At 32.7% G+C, this 14,349-nt stretch overlaps 1 protein-coding gene across 1 annotated transcript; it reads left to right on the top strand.

Moving 5' to 3' along the window:
- Positions 1 to 8,276: 8,276 nt before the first annotated feature.
- Positions 8,277 to 13,135, top strand: LOC106772808 (CDK5RAP3-like protein). Its single transcript, XM_014659405.2, has 10 exons — positions 8,277 to 8,455; positions 8,547 to 8,681; positions 8,803 to 8,897; positions 9,150 to 9,244; positions 9,323 to 9,458; positions 9,676 to 9,825; positions 9,932 to 10,450; positions 10,680 to 10,888; positions 11,523 to 11,655; positions 12,703 to 13,135. Exons 1-10 carry the CDS (start codon positions 8,395 to 8,397, stop codon positions 12,832 to 12,834), a joined length of 1,665 nt encoding a protein of 554 aa, XP_014514891.1. The 5' UTR covers positions 8,277 to 8,394; the 3' UTR covers positions 12,835 to 13,135.
- Positions 13,136 to 14,349: the final 1,214 nt, after the last annotated feature.

Below are 14,349 nucleotides of genomic sequence, written 5' to 3'. Positions count from 1 at the left end.
TAAGTTCAGTATTTTTAAGGGGGACTATAGTTCGAATAAGTGGGTACTTGTGTTACGAGTTTTGCACAGAGGGGTTCATTGTCTTATCAATCCATCTTTCATCCTCAAAATTAGTTATTATCCTGACCATTACCATGTTCTTAAGACAAGGACACATCGTTGTAATGCTAATATGAACCCAAGCCCCCAACTTATCATGTTAAACAACATAAGTAATTTTATAAAATCAACTGGGACTATAGTTCGAATAAGTGGGTACTTGTGTTACGAGTTTTGCACAGAGGGGTTCATTGTCTTATCAAACCAAAATAATATAACATTACAAGGTGCGTGTTGAATCAAACCCCAACATTCACGAAACAGAGAACACAAAAAACATGAAAACAAAATTTTTGCATTAAACACATGCCTCAAAAAACATTAAGCACAACTCAAAAAACCAACTCCACAAACTCAAGCACATGAAAAATTTTTGCACTCACCAGGATTAGGGTTTAGGGGATTGACCGTCGAGCAAATGGAACCGAAGCTTCCTTGGTGGATGGAAGACGGCGGTGATGCGGACGATGTCGGACAACCGGAGTGCGGTGGCAGTCTTTCCGGTGAGCAGGAGATGGTCAGACGGCGGGGTTCGAAATGGGTTGCGATTTGGTGACGAAATGGGATTCGAAATGGGATTCCCAAAAGTGAAACGAAACCCTTCTGAAATTCAAATTTCAGAATGAAATTCAAATTTCTCTCTCTGCCACGCGTCAACATCTCAGACAATCTTCAAAAAGTTGCAAATTTCTCTCTCTTTGCCACGCGGACCAATGACCTTGTGACACCTATGGCGTGTCTAAATGTTGTTGAAATCTGTTGTCCATATATCATTTTCCATTCAATAATTAATCCAGATACCAAATAGCTTATTACATAGAATACTAAAAAGTATCTAAAATATTTTGCAAGAAGATTGTTTTTAGCAATCTATTTAAGCATGTTTTCACTAATAAATGACTTTCATATTTACTTTATGTCCATTGTCATTTTTTTGGCTAAAGAAAGTACTATCGTCGTTTACAAATGATTTATTATATAATTTACATGATTTATTATTCATTTCAAAATAAATTAACATTCTTCAACTTAGTTTATGTGATGAGTTGAAAACTTAATGTTAAACTTTAGGTGTGTATCATATATTGAAGTTATTAAGTTATTTTTCTTCATCAAATTAAATTGTATGATTGGATAATAGTAGTTACACGTTTTCTAACAATATGGTTCTTCTTGTATGACAAATCATCCAATCCAATTAAACTTTCATTAATATTGTAATATGTATCTTTAATATTCTTTCAAGGATATATCTTGTTATTTCACGATAGATAATGTATACAATGTAATGTAAATGATAAAAGTAAATATAAATATAATTTGAATTCTAATATAATTAAATCACCACTAATGACAAATTATGATAATTCTTTAAACAATTTCAAAGTTTGATTACCCATCTTCCTGAAGCAATGTAACCTATTATTTGTTTTCTTCCTAAAAGAATAGTAATTTTATATCTAATTGAACCAATTTTTTATTTATTGTCATGTAACTTCTAATTCCATTAATTTCTCTCATTTTGCTACTAAAACCCTAATCACATCTTGGTCCAAAGGGTTGTGAATAGCAGGGTTAAGGGAGAATATGGGAATGGAGGAAATATTGAGAAGGAGGGTGTTGTTGACTTGAAAGAGTTGTACACCTTTAATTTTAACAACTCTGTCTTTTCTTTTAATGCACACTTAGTTTATTTCAATTTTATAAAAACAAAAAAAAAAGTTAAATATATTCAGTGGTCCTTATTTTTGTTGGTTGTCTTCAATTAGGTCCCCGTTTTTTAAAAATGATTAATTTAGTCCCTGAATTTGAAAAATCAAACCAATCAAGGACATTTCATTAACTTCCCTGGACAGTGTTAAATATAGACTTTGCTGGCAAGAGTAGCTGTCATGCTGCAGACAGATGACATATAATGTGTTTATGACATGGATTTAAATGATTTGTTTATGCATAAAATTGAAAAAGCACGTGATTTCAATGGTTTCTTATTTTTAATGTTTTTGTCACAAAGTTTAATCAGAAACCAAACTTTGACATCACCAGAGTAAGGAACCCAGAGCCAATGCCATCAAGTCTAAAATGAGTCTAAATCAGTGTCCGCCATTGCAGGCCACTTTTAAGATGGAAACCACCACAAAGAATCCCAAACCCCAATAAAAAACGCAACTAAATTAAGAAACAAGATTTCCCAGACCAGAATTCCCATTTCGCAATTTCAGAAACCCTAAGCTCCAATAGTTTCATTTCATAACCATCAAGAATCACAATCATGAATAATAGAGGCAAAAGGAAACCTTAAATCGTAACTCGGAACCCTAATCCTAAATCAAAACCCTTGTCGCATCACCGCCAGAAAATCAATCCTGCCACTACAAAACTCACCTTGCAACGAGAATGGAGGACACGCCCTACCAACCGGAATTCGTGTCCCCTCCCTGCAAAATCCCACGCAGAACCAAGAAAAAGATAAAGAATGGGGTAATGCCTACTCTCTCTGCCACACGAACTCGCACTAAGTCGAAAAGAGGAACGAACCTCCTAGCCATGGTTCACTGCGCGATAGCGAACCTCGCCTAAAACACGCCTTCCCAGCATCATCGCCACGCCATCAGCATGCCGTGGATAATCCTCCAGGTTGGTTTGTCCATTGTTATATTCAACACCCATGATGAAGAGAAAAGGAAAAAGCTTGAAGCTTCTGATTAATGGATCCAAACAAAAGAAAGGAAGAGAACCTATTGTTTGCCAGAGAAGCACTCAAAGATTTGGGGGAAATCAAATCTGAGTTGCGTGAATAGTCAGTACCAGGAAAATAATTTAGGGTTCAAAATCTGATTGGGATTTTAGAATAATTAAAAGTAATTAAAGAGAAAATTACTCATCCTAATAAGTAAAATTACTCTTTAATTAAAAGTAATTAAAGAGGAAATTACTCACCCTAAACCCTTTCGCCAATTTCCCCAATTCTTTTACCTTTACCTTTAAAGAAACCACTCAAATCAGTGTTTATTCCAATTTTATGCATAAACAAATCATTTAAGTCCACGTCATAAACACATTATGTGCCATTTGTGTGCAGTATGATAGCGACTATTGCCAGCAAAGTCCATATTTAACTCCGTCCAGGGAAGTTAACGAAATGTCCTTGATTGGTTTGATTTTTCAAATTTAGGGACTATTTTAAAAAACGGGGACCTAATTGAAGAAAACCAGCAAAAATAGGGACCATTGAATGTATTTAACCAAAAAAAAAATATATAAACAAGTTAATAAGTTAAAAGCTTTCATATGATCTTATAGATCTATGAAAAGACAATGAAAGAAGAGAAAAAATAAATATGTATCTAATATTAAAAGAAGAGTGTCTTACATTATAAAAGGAAAGCAAAAGAGCTAACATATAAGATACAAGGCATAACAGAACAAAAGAAAAAAAGAGAGATTTGTTATAAATGAAGTTCAACAACACATGGTAAACTCAACAACATATGGTAAGTTTCACCACACAAAATAAGCTTGGTAACACGATAAGTTTGACCACAGAAGCTTGGTAACATATGGCAAAACGCAACCACATATAATAAGTGATAACACAATAAGTTCGACGTCACAAGATGATGATATCAAGCTCAACTAAAAGGATTTTAATTAATAAGAAGTATTTAGTCTCTAATAGGTTGAAAATATGATGAGTTTTTGGAGCATAGTTAATCAAACATTGTTAGGGATAAAATTGAAAAGAGATCATGGTGCATTTCATTTTTTGATTTTGTGGTTGAATTTTCTTAAAAAGATCTTAGTGTTGCAACAACGTATACTTTCTAGTCCTATGTGAAGAAATGAAAGAAAAATGCAAGAGTCTCTGTGAGAGAGAAGTGTTATATTGTTGGCTAAAGTAGTTTTTTTTTTTTTCCTTTGCCTCTATATTTATGCATATATGTTATATCATAAGTAGCAGTGATGAGCGAAGATATACAAAATTTGATTTTGTTTCCTAGTATTAACATTTGTAACTATCGATAATATCTTGTATATGTTGTCTTAAACACCCGTTGATTTAGATGATCTAGCAGTGAAAGAGGCACAATAAGACATTTGTGTATGGAACATAATTCTAGCTTATTGCATATAAATCACAAAAGAATATTATATGTATAAGACAATAACAAAGAAAATATGAAAATTCAAAGAAAATGAATAAAAGATTAGAAAAGGAAAGGAATATGTGATGCTAAAAACTAGAAATAAGAAAAATAATATAAAGATATCTAAACTGATTCCTAAATAATTAACTCATACCATCACAATAATGCTACTAAGTTACTGGACCAGAGAGTTTTGGCCCAAGACCCATCTAATAAAGTTCTGGACATTTCTCCCTACACCTTCATCCATTTCTTTCTACACTTCCAAATTTTTTTAAAATCCCAAAACTATCCTTTGTAAAAAATATATTTTAAAGTAATTTTTTTTAAACTTTTTTTCTCTACAATTTAAAAAACCTACATCTCATCTTTTAGGTTTCAATGAATATCGAGATCCGTCAAAACCTTCAATGAATTTTAAAATTTGTTCAACTGCAGATTGAAGTATAAGTTTCATGTGCCTGTTTTTCACGAAGAGAAACATAGCCTCGTTTACTGAGAACTATTTTCGAAAATTGGAGATATGGAAAGAAACGTTTGGAGGTGCAAAAAGAAACACCCTAAAATGTCTCATTTAGCCCAATAGACCGTAAACATGGCTTAACGATATTTTAGAAATACATTTAACTTACACAATCTTAAAGAAATATGTATATTTGACCATGCATATTTTAAGAATAGAAAGACTATGTTTTTCTCAAAGCTTTTAATTCTTTATATGTGGTTTAAAACTTACATAAACATCTTAAAAAAAGAGAATTCTAATTGTTGTTTAAATTAATTTTATCAATTTTTATGAGAACCCCAATCATATATGGGTTTTAGAAATTTACTACAACATACAGTTAATTTAATATCTTTATTTGTGATTCAATTTTAAAATAGGTTTAATACTTTGATCCTTTTATTAGTTAGTTTTGTTCAACGTGGCGCTACTATTTTTGAATTGTCTGGTCCATTCTTTTGTAAAAATGGTTCAATTTGGTTCCTTTTGCTGCCAGCATTTAAAACGCCAACAACATAATGTTCACCTTGGCCAATATTCAACGAGTTATCCGGTTTTGCAATATGTGGTCACAATGTGGTAGTATTAAAAGTTTTTATTTCATTTTTATTTTTTTTATTGTATTCTTAATATATTCTCATATTCTTCTTGCTAAACACATCTGTCATCAACCATCACTACTCACACCTAAACCACCATTGGAAACCCCAAACCAAACCACCATTGGAAAACCACAACTTGCAAGCATTACCCTTCAAACGAATAACCCCAAATCGCGAGATCAAAATCTGTAGAGAAGAATCAATAACAGAAACCCTAAATAACAGAACCCAAATTCAACCTTCATTCGAATCGCTAATCTCATCCAGGCCCTTACTGCCACGAAGATGCTGGAGGAAGAGATCCTCACATCGCAAAACGCTGCGCCTGCCCCTAGGAAAACGCCTCTCCTTCCCTATGAAAACAACTTAAAATAGAGAAGGAGAAGGGAGCATGCCCTTCTAGCCAATCACAAACCCTAACAGTAAAGGATAAATGAAACCTCCTACCTAGCCATCGCTCCTTGTGCGATGACGAGTCTCACCCAAAATGTCCAATGCAGCGCCTTCATCCTCATCATGCCACCGAGATTCGCAAGTTCGAACCAAGACAGAGGAGAAGAAGAAAGCCCTACAAAACCCCGTAGGGACACCTCAAGGTTGGGTCTGTCTGAGAACTAGAAAACATAGAAGGGAGTGAGTTTCTAGTTAGGATTTCATGATAATGAATTGGGGTTTGATTAAGGTAAAGTAAGTTTAATTTAAATGGAAAAGGTTTAATTAAGGTCAATGACTTTTGATATTGCCATGTCAATTCGGCTGGTCTTGCCACATATTAAGATACATGGACAACTCATTGAATATTAGGCAATAAGGACATTATGTCATTAACTTTTTAAACGCGGTCAACAAAAAAAATTAAATTGAACAATTTTTATAAAAGAAGAATCACTTTAAATAACTCAAAAATAGGAAAACCACTTTGAATAAGACTAATTAATAAGAGAACCAAAATAAGTATTACACCTTTAAAATATTAGTGATTCAATCTATTTTTTAAAAAAAATATGAAATTTATTTAAGTTCCTAAAAGTAAACTATTTTTTATTTAACCTTAAATTTATGTTTTGATTATTCTTTCTTATAAGACGACTTAGAGGACAAAACAAAATGTATTTAGCCTAAAATATTTCATCCGATTGATCGTGAGATGAAAATTTAATTATCATTAGAAAAGAAAGAAAAACATTTACAACACTATATTTAAATTTTTGTCCCTTTTAAATTTGCTTTCTTTAAAGGCTTAATACCGCTTTTAGTCCCTAGTTTGGGAGGTTGTGCTCAAAATGGTCCTACCTTTTAAAAAAGTTCAGTAAGGCTCCATAATTTGTTAAAAAATATTCAGTCTGGTCCTTTTCGTTCACACTGTTAAAAATATAACGGTGCAAATGCCATCGTGGCGCAACCTTACTGAGTTGTCAAGTTTGATTTACACTGTGTAAATATTTAAAAACAAATTAAAATCACACATCAGCTCCATCTTTCACCTCCACCGTTAATTTAGGGTTTTTTCCTATGTGACATTAGAGGCCGCTGTTTCCTTCTTCCTCCCCTCTCCCTCTCCTCTCCTCCCCACAATAAAAAGCAAGGGTTACACTGAATTAATGCCCGAAAAATCCCTTTCCCTTTTTCACAATGATAATAATAAAAAATGAGGAGGCATAGGTATTGTGTGAGATACCTGTAGCATTTTGCTAACATTGCTAGTGCCAAAGACCTTGTGAACTAAGGCAAACTTTTGAGGGTCATTGGAAGGGAAATAAGGAGCAAAGATGCAGTCCTTGGCACACATGTGTCTGAGAAGCTTGCATAAGCTTGCATGAAGCACACGGAGAATTCCCAACCATTTGATTACGGGACAAAAGGGTAGCTGCAAAATTTCTTGTTTGGTTTAGGAGTAAAAGCTTAAAAGCATAATAAAGCAGAAGAGAAGAAAGTTAAAAACAGAAAGGAACTTGACAGAAAAAAAAAAGGAACTTTGTGGATGTTTTTTCACAAAAGACCAAGTGGTATACAAGTGGACAATTTGATTAAGAGGCACATATTATATGGTGACTGGTAAATAGGATTCTCAAGAGAAATTATGAGACCTTACTGAACTATTTTAAAAGATAGGACAATTTTAAACACAACCCTCCATACTAGAGACTAAAAACGGTATTAAATCTTCTTTAAAATATAATGTTATTATGAAAGAAATCACTTTAGTAATTTCACCAATGAAAACTTTAAGAAATTTGAATTATCTAACACAAGACATCGGTTGATAGTAGTGTTTTTATAAATTATTCTTACTTGTATTTTTATTCTAAAGTTTACTTATTTTATTCAATTTATTATTCTATTGATAAAAAACTTAATCAAATATCTTAATTGTTTTTAATGAACAATAACTTCTCGACTTGCTTATGTAGTTTCGAAATAAGAGTTTTAAATCAGACTAACAAGTATATTAACTTTGTATTATCAGACTTTAGATGAAGAAATTTAAAACCAATTTGACAACTACATTATACAATATTTTTTACAACTTTTAAATTGAAAAAAAGAAGTTAGATTTGATTTACATGCATGGTATTAGTATAGCCGTTTACGAGATTGAAACAAAAAAATCTTACTTATTATGAAATATGATGAAAATTAATATATTTGTAACCAAATAATAATTTAAAAGTGATTTGTATATATTTTTTAAATAAAATATTAGTGGGAAAGATGCGACAAAGTTCTCGTAATATTTGAAACAACCTGGGATATAAAATTCTATGTTAATTAGGATTTTATGTTAATTATCGATAGAGCTATGATTATTTAATACTTCTAAATATTTTATATTTATTTATTTAATATTATTCTTTCTTATTTTTTATTTTTTTCTTGAAAGAATATAAAAATTTATACTTGTGTAATGAAAGTATCACTCTTACTCGTCGTTATGTAAGAAAAGAGTTGAAGGTGGGAGTGGTGTGTTGAAAGGCGTAGACTATAGCGCGCTGCAAATTCCAAACCTTAACGTCGTCGAGTTGCGATTTGTTCATTCGCAATGCAATCTTCCGATGACGTTCGCAATCTCCCCATCGACATCACTTTCTCTCGTCTCGGAGGTTTCAATTTCTTTCGTTCTTTCCTTTTCCCCATTTTTTTTTTTAATTTTAATTATCTCGCTTTCTGAATTCGAATTTTCGACCTTCGCAGAGTGGCTGGTGGATCGCAAGCGAGTGCCCGCGGATTGGCGAAAGCGCGTGGCGGCGATCAGACTCCGAATTTCCAAGGAATTTTCTTCCCTCCCCAAAGACTCTGATCCCTTCTTCCAAACCCTAGACTCCGAAGGTTCGAAATTTATGTGTGTTAATGGGATTTGTTTGCTGATTGTAAATTATGAGTGTTTAAATATTGGTGGCTAAGTTAAATTAGCTAGTTGTTATGAGCAAAGTGGCAATGTTATTTTCAGGGATTGGATATTTGGAGGCCAAACAGATATATGATATTCTCTTGAAGTCTACTTCTGAAAGCAGGAACATATTTGGTCGCTTATCTGGTGCTCCGGTGAGATACACTTAACAGAAATGTGCACTATAATCATTCTCATTATGTATATTAATATTATCGAACTTGTAGATCAATTTGGATGGAGTTCTTGAAATATCACTGGTGGTCATGAGTTCGAGTTTTAGTTATGCAACTATGTTATATTCTATTTGGCTCATGCACGTTTACCTCCGGTGGACTTCTTAACAAAAAAATAGACTGTGTAGGTAGTTCTTTTGTCGCTAATTGTGGCTGTTCTTATTTGGGTAGGGTGCTTGGGAAGCAATCGTGCGGTCGTTTGAGAAGGATCATGTTTTCCTTGGCGAGGCTGCGCAGATTCTCATTCAAAATGTGAGCTATGAAATGTGAGCATAGTCATCTTTGGGTTTTTCATGTCTTAAGGGTTTGATTTTTGTTGCTTAGTATTTGTTTTCCTTGTGAAGCCCTTATCAGAGGAAACAGGTTCAGAAGATTCAGCAGCAACTGTTAGAGCTAGATCGCAAGGAAGCTGATATCAAAAGAAGTGCTGCGCTCTCAGTGGCCAAATACGCTGAAGCTTGCCAGGAGCTTGGATTACAGGTTTGAGTTTTTTTGGATGTTTGTGTTGTGTAGAAACAATTTCGGTAGAAGTTTGAAAAGGAATTTTATGCTGATTTTTATTCCTGAGAAAACACGACGTTGTCCCTTTTGATTTATATAGCCAACCACACAAAGTGGGATAAAAATTTTGTTGTTATTGTTGTGGTGTGTTGAACGCATCTTATTTTTATGGTGTATGGTTATATTGTTTTTGCAGGGGAAAAATGTCAGAGTAGAACTTCTCGAGACAGCACAATTACTTCCAAGCACGTTTCGCAAGATTCTAGATGTTGTGAACAATGAAAACATGTCACGGGCAATTGAATATTATACCAATTTTGTCAGGGATGCTCACACTGAAAAGGATGTAAGAAAATATTAAAATTCTTATTCATTTTTATAGTTCTCATTAATAAACTCTTTTTGACATGGTTCAGTATACACATTATTTAAGATGAAAATTGATACTGCAGAGATCTTTGGGAGATGTAATACAAAACTTGAAGAATATGCGTGAAAACCCCCCATCTTTAAATGTTGCTGTTGACTCTGACATTATCACTGACGTGAATGTTCATGCAAGTAAAAATGAATTGAATCCTGCAACAAGCAATGCTGCAATTGCTGCGCCTGACATTGACTGGGATATTTCTGTGGAGAGTTCACAAATTGATTGGGACATTGGAATTGTTGAAGAAACTGAGGATAATGGTAATGGATTGGGTCCTTATGAAATCATTAACGCCTCTGATATCGGATCTGATCCAACAGTATCAAACCAAGAACTGGGCTCACATGCAGATATATCTTGGGATATTAGTGTGGATACTCCTCAGGTTGATGTCATTGATGATGATAGTGCCCCAGCTGTAGTGTTGGAGACTCAAACTTCTCTTCCAGATGCCCTATCTCAATTGACAGAAAACAAGGAAGAAAGGAGCCAACTTTTAGATACGGAGTACAGAAATAAGATTCTGGATGATCTATATGAGGTATATAACATCTAATGCTAGTTTACTGTCTTTACTTGGATACGCTATCGATTTTGATAATATAATTTCAATTATCATATAGAGAAAGAAACACAATTCTAGCAAATTTTGTTTTTATGGTATTTTTCTTACAAGTAAGCAGTTACATATATTGTATGAATTTATTATATGATGTCATTCTTTTTTTCTGATTAAATTTAAAATTTGTAATTATTGTGTATGACATTAGGTGAAATCCTTTTTAAATCAACGATTGGCTGAATTGAGGAATGACGAAACTTTGTCCCTGCAAAATCAAGTCCAGGCAGTTGCCCCCTTTGTGCTACAACAGTACGCTTCTGATGCAATAGAAACAATGCAAAGTGACATTTCTTTGGCAATTTCATTGCTGACAAATAGGAAGACGAGGGATTTGATTATGATTCTCAACTCCAAAAGGTACTTCTTTATATTTTATGCTTAAAGTTTCGTATATATTCATTCATTGAGTATCCTGATGTATCAGATGTCGTCTCACATTTGGGTTGCTATGGTTATTGGAGGGGTTGAAATTATTCTTTGAAAATATCAACTAATATATATAAGTTATGTACTGAAAACAACTGCCAGACATAATTGTTCGAGTTCGGCTATAGTTGGGCTGAATATAATTTGTTTTGAAGTTTGGAATGTTTTGCTTGCATAACAAAAGACAGTGATCAAAGCTTCGATCATTGATTTATTGTGTAGTGTATGTATGTAGTGTACTAAGATGATGATTTTTTGGTGAATTTCATTTGGTCTATTTCTGTATTACTATGTAACTTCAAAGACTAACGGGATGGCATAATGCATGATTTTCTCTTTTCTGCATTTTTCAAATTGATAAAATGTATAGAGTGAAGAACTTGCCCTTTTTTGTTGTTTTATGCTTGTAAGCATGCTTGTTAAATTTTGAAAGTTACTCAACAAACCACATTAAGTATACTAACGGCATTTAGTATGTCACATGCTTTATTTTTGCTGTTTCTTTATTAGTATCCTGTAGTATATGATCTATGTTAATTGATTGTGGTGTTGGGCCAAATTTTAGATTTCTAGACAGACTAGTCAATTCATTAGAGGAAAAGAAACATCATGAAGTCAAGTTGAGAGAAGGGTTGAAGGACTTGGCTGCTAAACGGATGGAACTGCAAAATTCTCTATCTTCTTCATGGTCCAAGCAAGTAAGTTCTACCTATGAGTGCTTGTTATTTATGAGGGGGTAGAATTTATTTGTAGTATAAAAACTACCTTATCTTTCTCTCTCTATCCCTTGTGTTCCTGTTGTTTTCGTTGCAGAAGAAGTGAAATTTAATCCCTACACTAGTTTATTACTACGTACACTTTATTGTGGTAAATAGTAACAAGTTCATATATCTATTTTAGCTACCTGGTTGTGTTAAGGGTAGTCAATTCACTATTCTAATATATATTTTTTTAAATCTCTAAGATGTGTATGAAATAATTTCCTTTAGGTTTATAATATTTGAATATGCCGTGTCAAAAAACTTTGAAACATTCAGGTCCCATTAAAAGATAAAATTATATAAAAAGAATAGAGAAATCTGATCACGGCTTCTGTCCTCTGGCAGGATTCTCATCTACTATTAGTTTACATTGTGTGCTTAGTTAAGTCAGTTTTAAAGAAATAATCAATTTTATCTTATGAAATTCCCGAGAGAATTTTTTCTTGTCCCCACACTCCCCCACCTCCTCCCCCCGCGCCCTCCCTCTCGCACCCGCAAAAGCAGAAAACACTATAAAATTATGCAAGTTCTCTGTTGGGATTTTCTTTCTAGAGTGAGATTCAATTTTTTATAAGAAGGGAACAAGTAATAAATGTTGCATGACAGATAGCACATACGCAGATAAGAGTGGGTCTCATTATCGGCAAAATGATCTTGTTGCATCACTGATTTACACTTATTTTTTGATAAGACAATTATGTGATGGTTTTCTACAAGAACAGAACAGGGCCAAATTTCCATTTTTCACTTTTAGTTTTTCTTCTACTTGGAGATAGAGATCTGCAAATAGCTTCAGTCTTTCCAATTTTTTTACCTTTTTAATAAGCAACACAGATTAAAACTCATCTTTCTCTCCATTGTCTTATTCTTAGTTGTTTGATGCTCATGCGACCAAAATCTGTGTTCCTGTATGTGACAACTAAACTTTACATGTTGTTTCGCGGTCTTGTAGATGAGTCAAATTAACTGTTAAGTGAATTTCAGGATGCGGCTGTGGCAAAAACAAAGGAGTTGAAAAAACTATGTGAGAGTACACTTTCATCGATGTTTGATGGAAGACCAGTAAATATAATTGGAGAGATCAATGCCCTTTTGACTAGTGGCGTTGGAGCATGAAGAAGAGGAATATACTTTCATGATGATCAAGCTTATAGGTGGACAGTGGCGGGCCAAAATAACTTTAGAAAACTTTTTTTTTTCTGCAGTTGTGCCATATTGATTTTACTAGCAGAAGATACTAGTGAAGGCAGTTTTTTTGGCTAATTGTTAGTATTACTTTTGAATTCAAGTATGGATATGATCGAGTTGTTAGTAATGTAGGTGACCACTAAAAGTTTGGATATTGTTGTGACATATCTGATTCACTACTATCAAAATCATAAGTGAATAATATTGCGAAATGTCAGTTCATGTCGAACCATGTCATTGAAGACAAGGTCTATTTTGACTGCGAGGAATATGCGGGAAACTGAAGAAGTTAAAGCAAGTAGCACAAGTCGACAGATTAAAGGGTATATGCTGCTTGGCGCCACTTTGTTACTTGATTTATGCAATTATTCAATTTGTCCATTCTAACTTGCATTATTTTTGGATCCCGATCATGCTTTAGTTCGGCCTCTATATTTGCATGACCATGCCTCAATAATGGATAAAGTTGTTTCAAAAAGGGTGTGTTTCTGATTGAAATGAAATGTACCTGAAATAAAATAAAACATTGGATGAAGAAAAATTTACTTTCTAGTGAGAAAGATAAGAAGAAAAATATATATTTTATAATAAAAATTAGTATATTTAAAAAGTAAAATTAAAAATTTAAAGAAGTTATATGAAAAGGTTTACATAAATTAGTTTGTTTATACATAAATAAGTTAAGAATATAGTAGAAAGATTTTCTAAGCTACCATTTTCTTTCACTATCAGTGCAAGTTTAGTATGTTTAAACGGATTTTTCCATAAGAATTTATAGGAAATAAAAATATAAAAATATGTAATTATTTTTTTCATACACTTAAGCGACTGAAGAAGTTCAAACCTATGTTGTTTGGACAAATGGAATAGTATATAACCACTAAATGTGATTATTCTTTAAGAAACTATATGACAGTTTATTTTTATGCTCCAAATATAGTATGAAATTATATATTAAATAGGGTATTGGGTCATTTTAATTAGTGATCCATTAGTTCATTAATGGTCCATAATCATATCTTGGTAGATCAATGACCAATTTTGGGGGAAGAAAAAGAAAATAATGAAAAAAAAAATAAAAGGAGAGTAGAAAGAAAGAAATAAGACAAGGGAAAGAAGAGAAAAAAAGGAGTGAAATTCTTTTAAGTATATAAATACTTTGAAGTTTTTATATCCTTTTTTATACAATATAAATTTTTTATTTTAAATAATCTTTCAAAATAAAAAAAGTTAATTTCTTTTTAAATTTTTTATTTAAGCAACATGTTTATCATAAAACATTTTGAATTTTCTTAAAAAACTATTCTAGTAGATTTCCCTGTTCAAATATAAAACCAATTAATTTGTCAGGATTTTAAACCCTAAAGAAATGACTATTTATAGTGATTTAGAATATTTTAAGAAATAATAAAATAAAATTATACAACTTACCAGCCATAGAGT

The sequence above is a fragment of the Vigna radiata genome, chromosome 8, assembly GCF_000741045.1.
Source record: "Vigna radiata var. radiata cultivar VC1973A chromosome 8, Vradiata_ver6, whole genome shotgun sequence".
Taxonomy (NCBI): domain Eukaryota; kingdom Viridiplantae; phylum Streptophyta; class Magnoliopsida; order Fabales; family Fabaceae; genus Vigna; species Vigna radiata.
The sequence above is the reverse complement of the archived record's forward strand: the minus strand, read 5'-3'. Positions and strand labels throughout refer to the sequence as shown.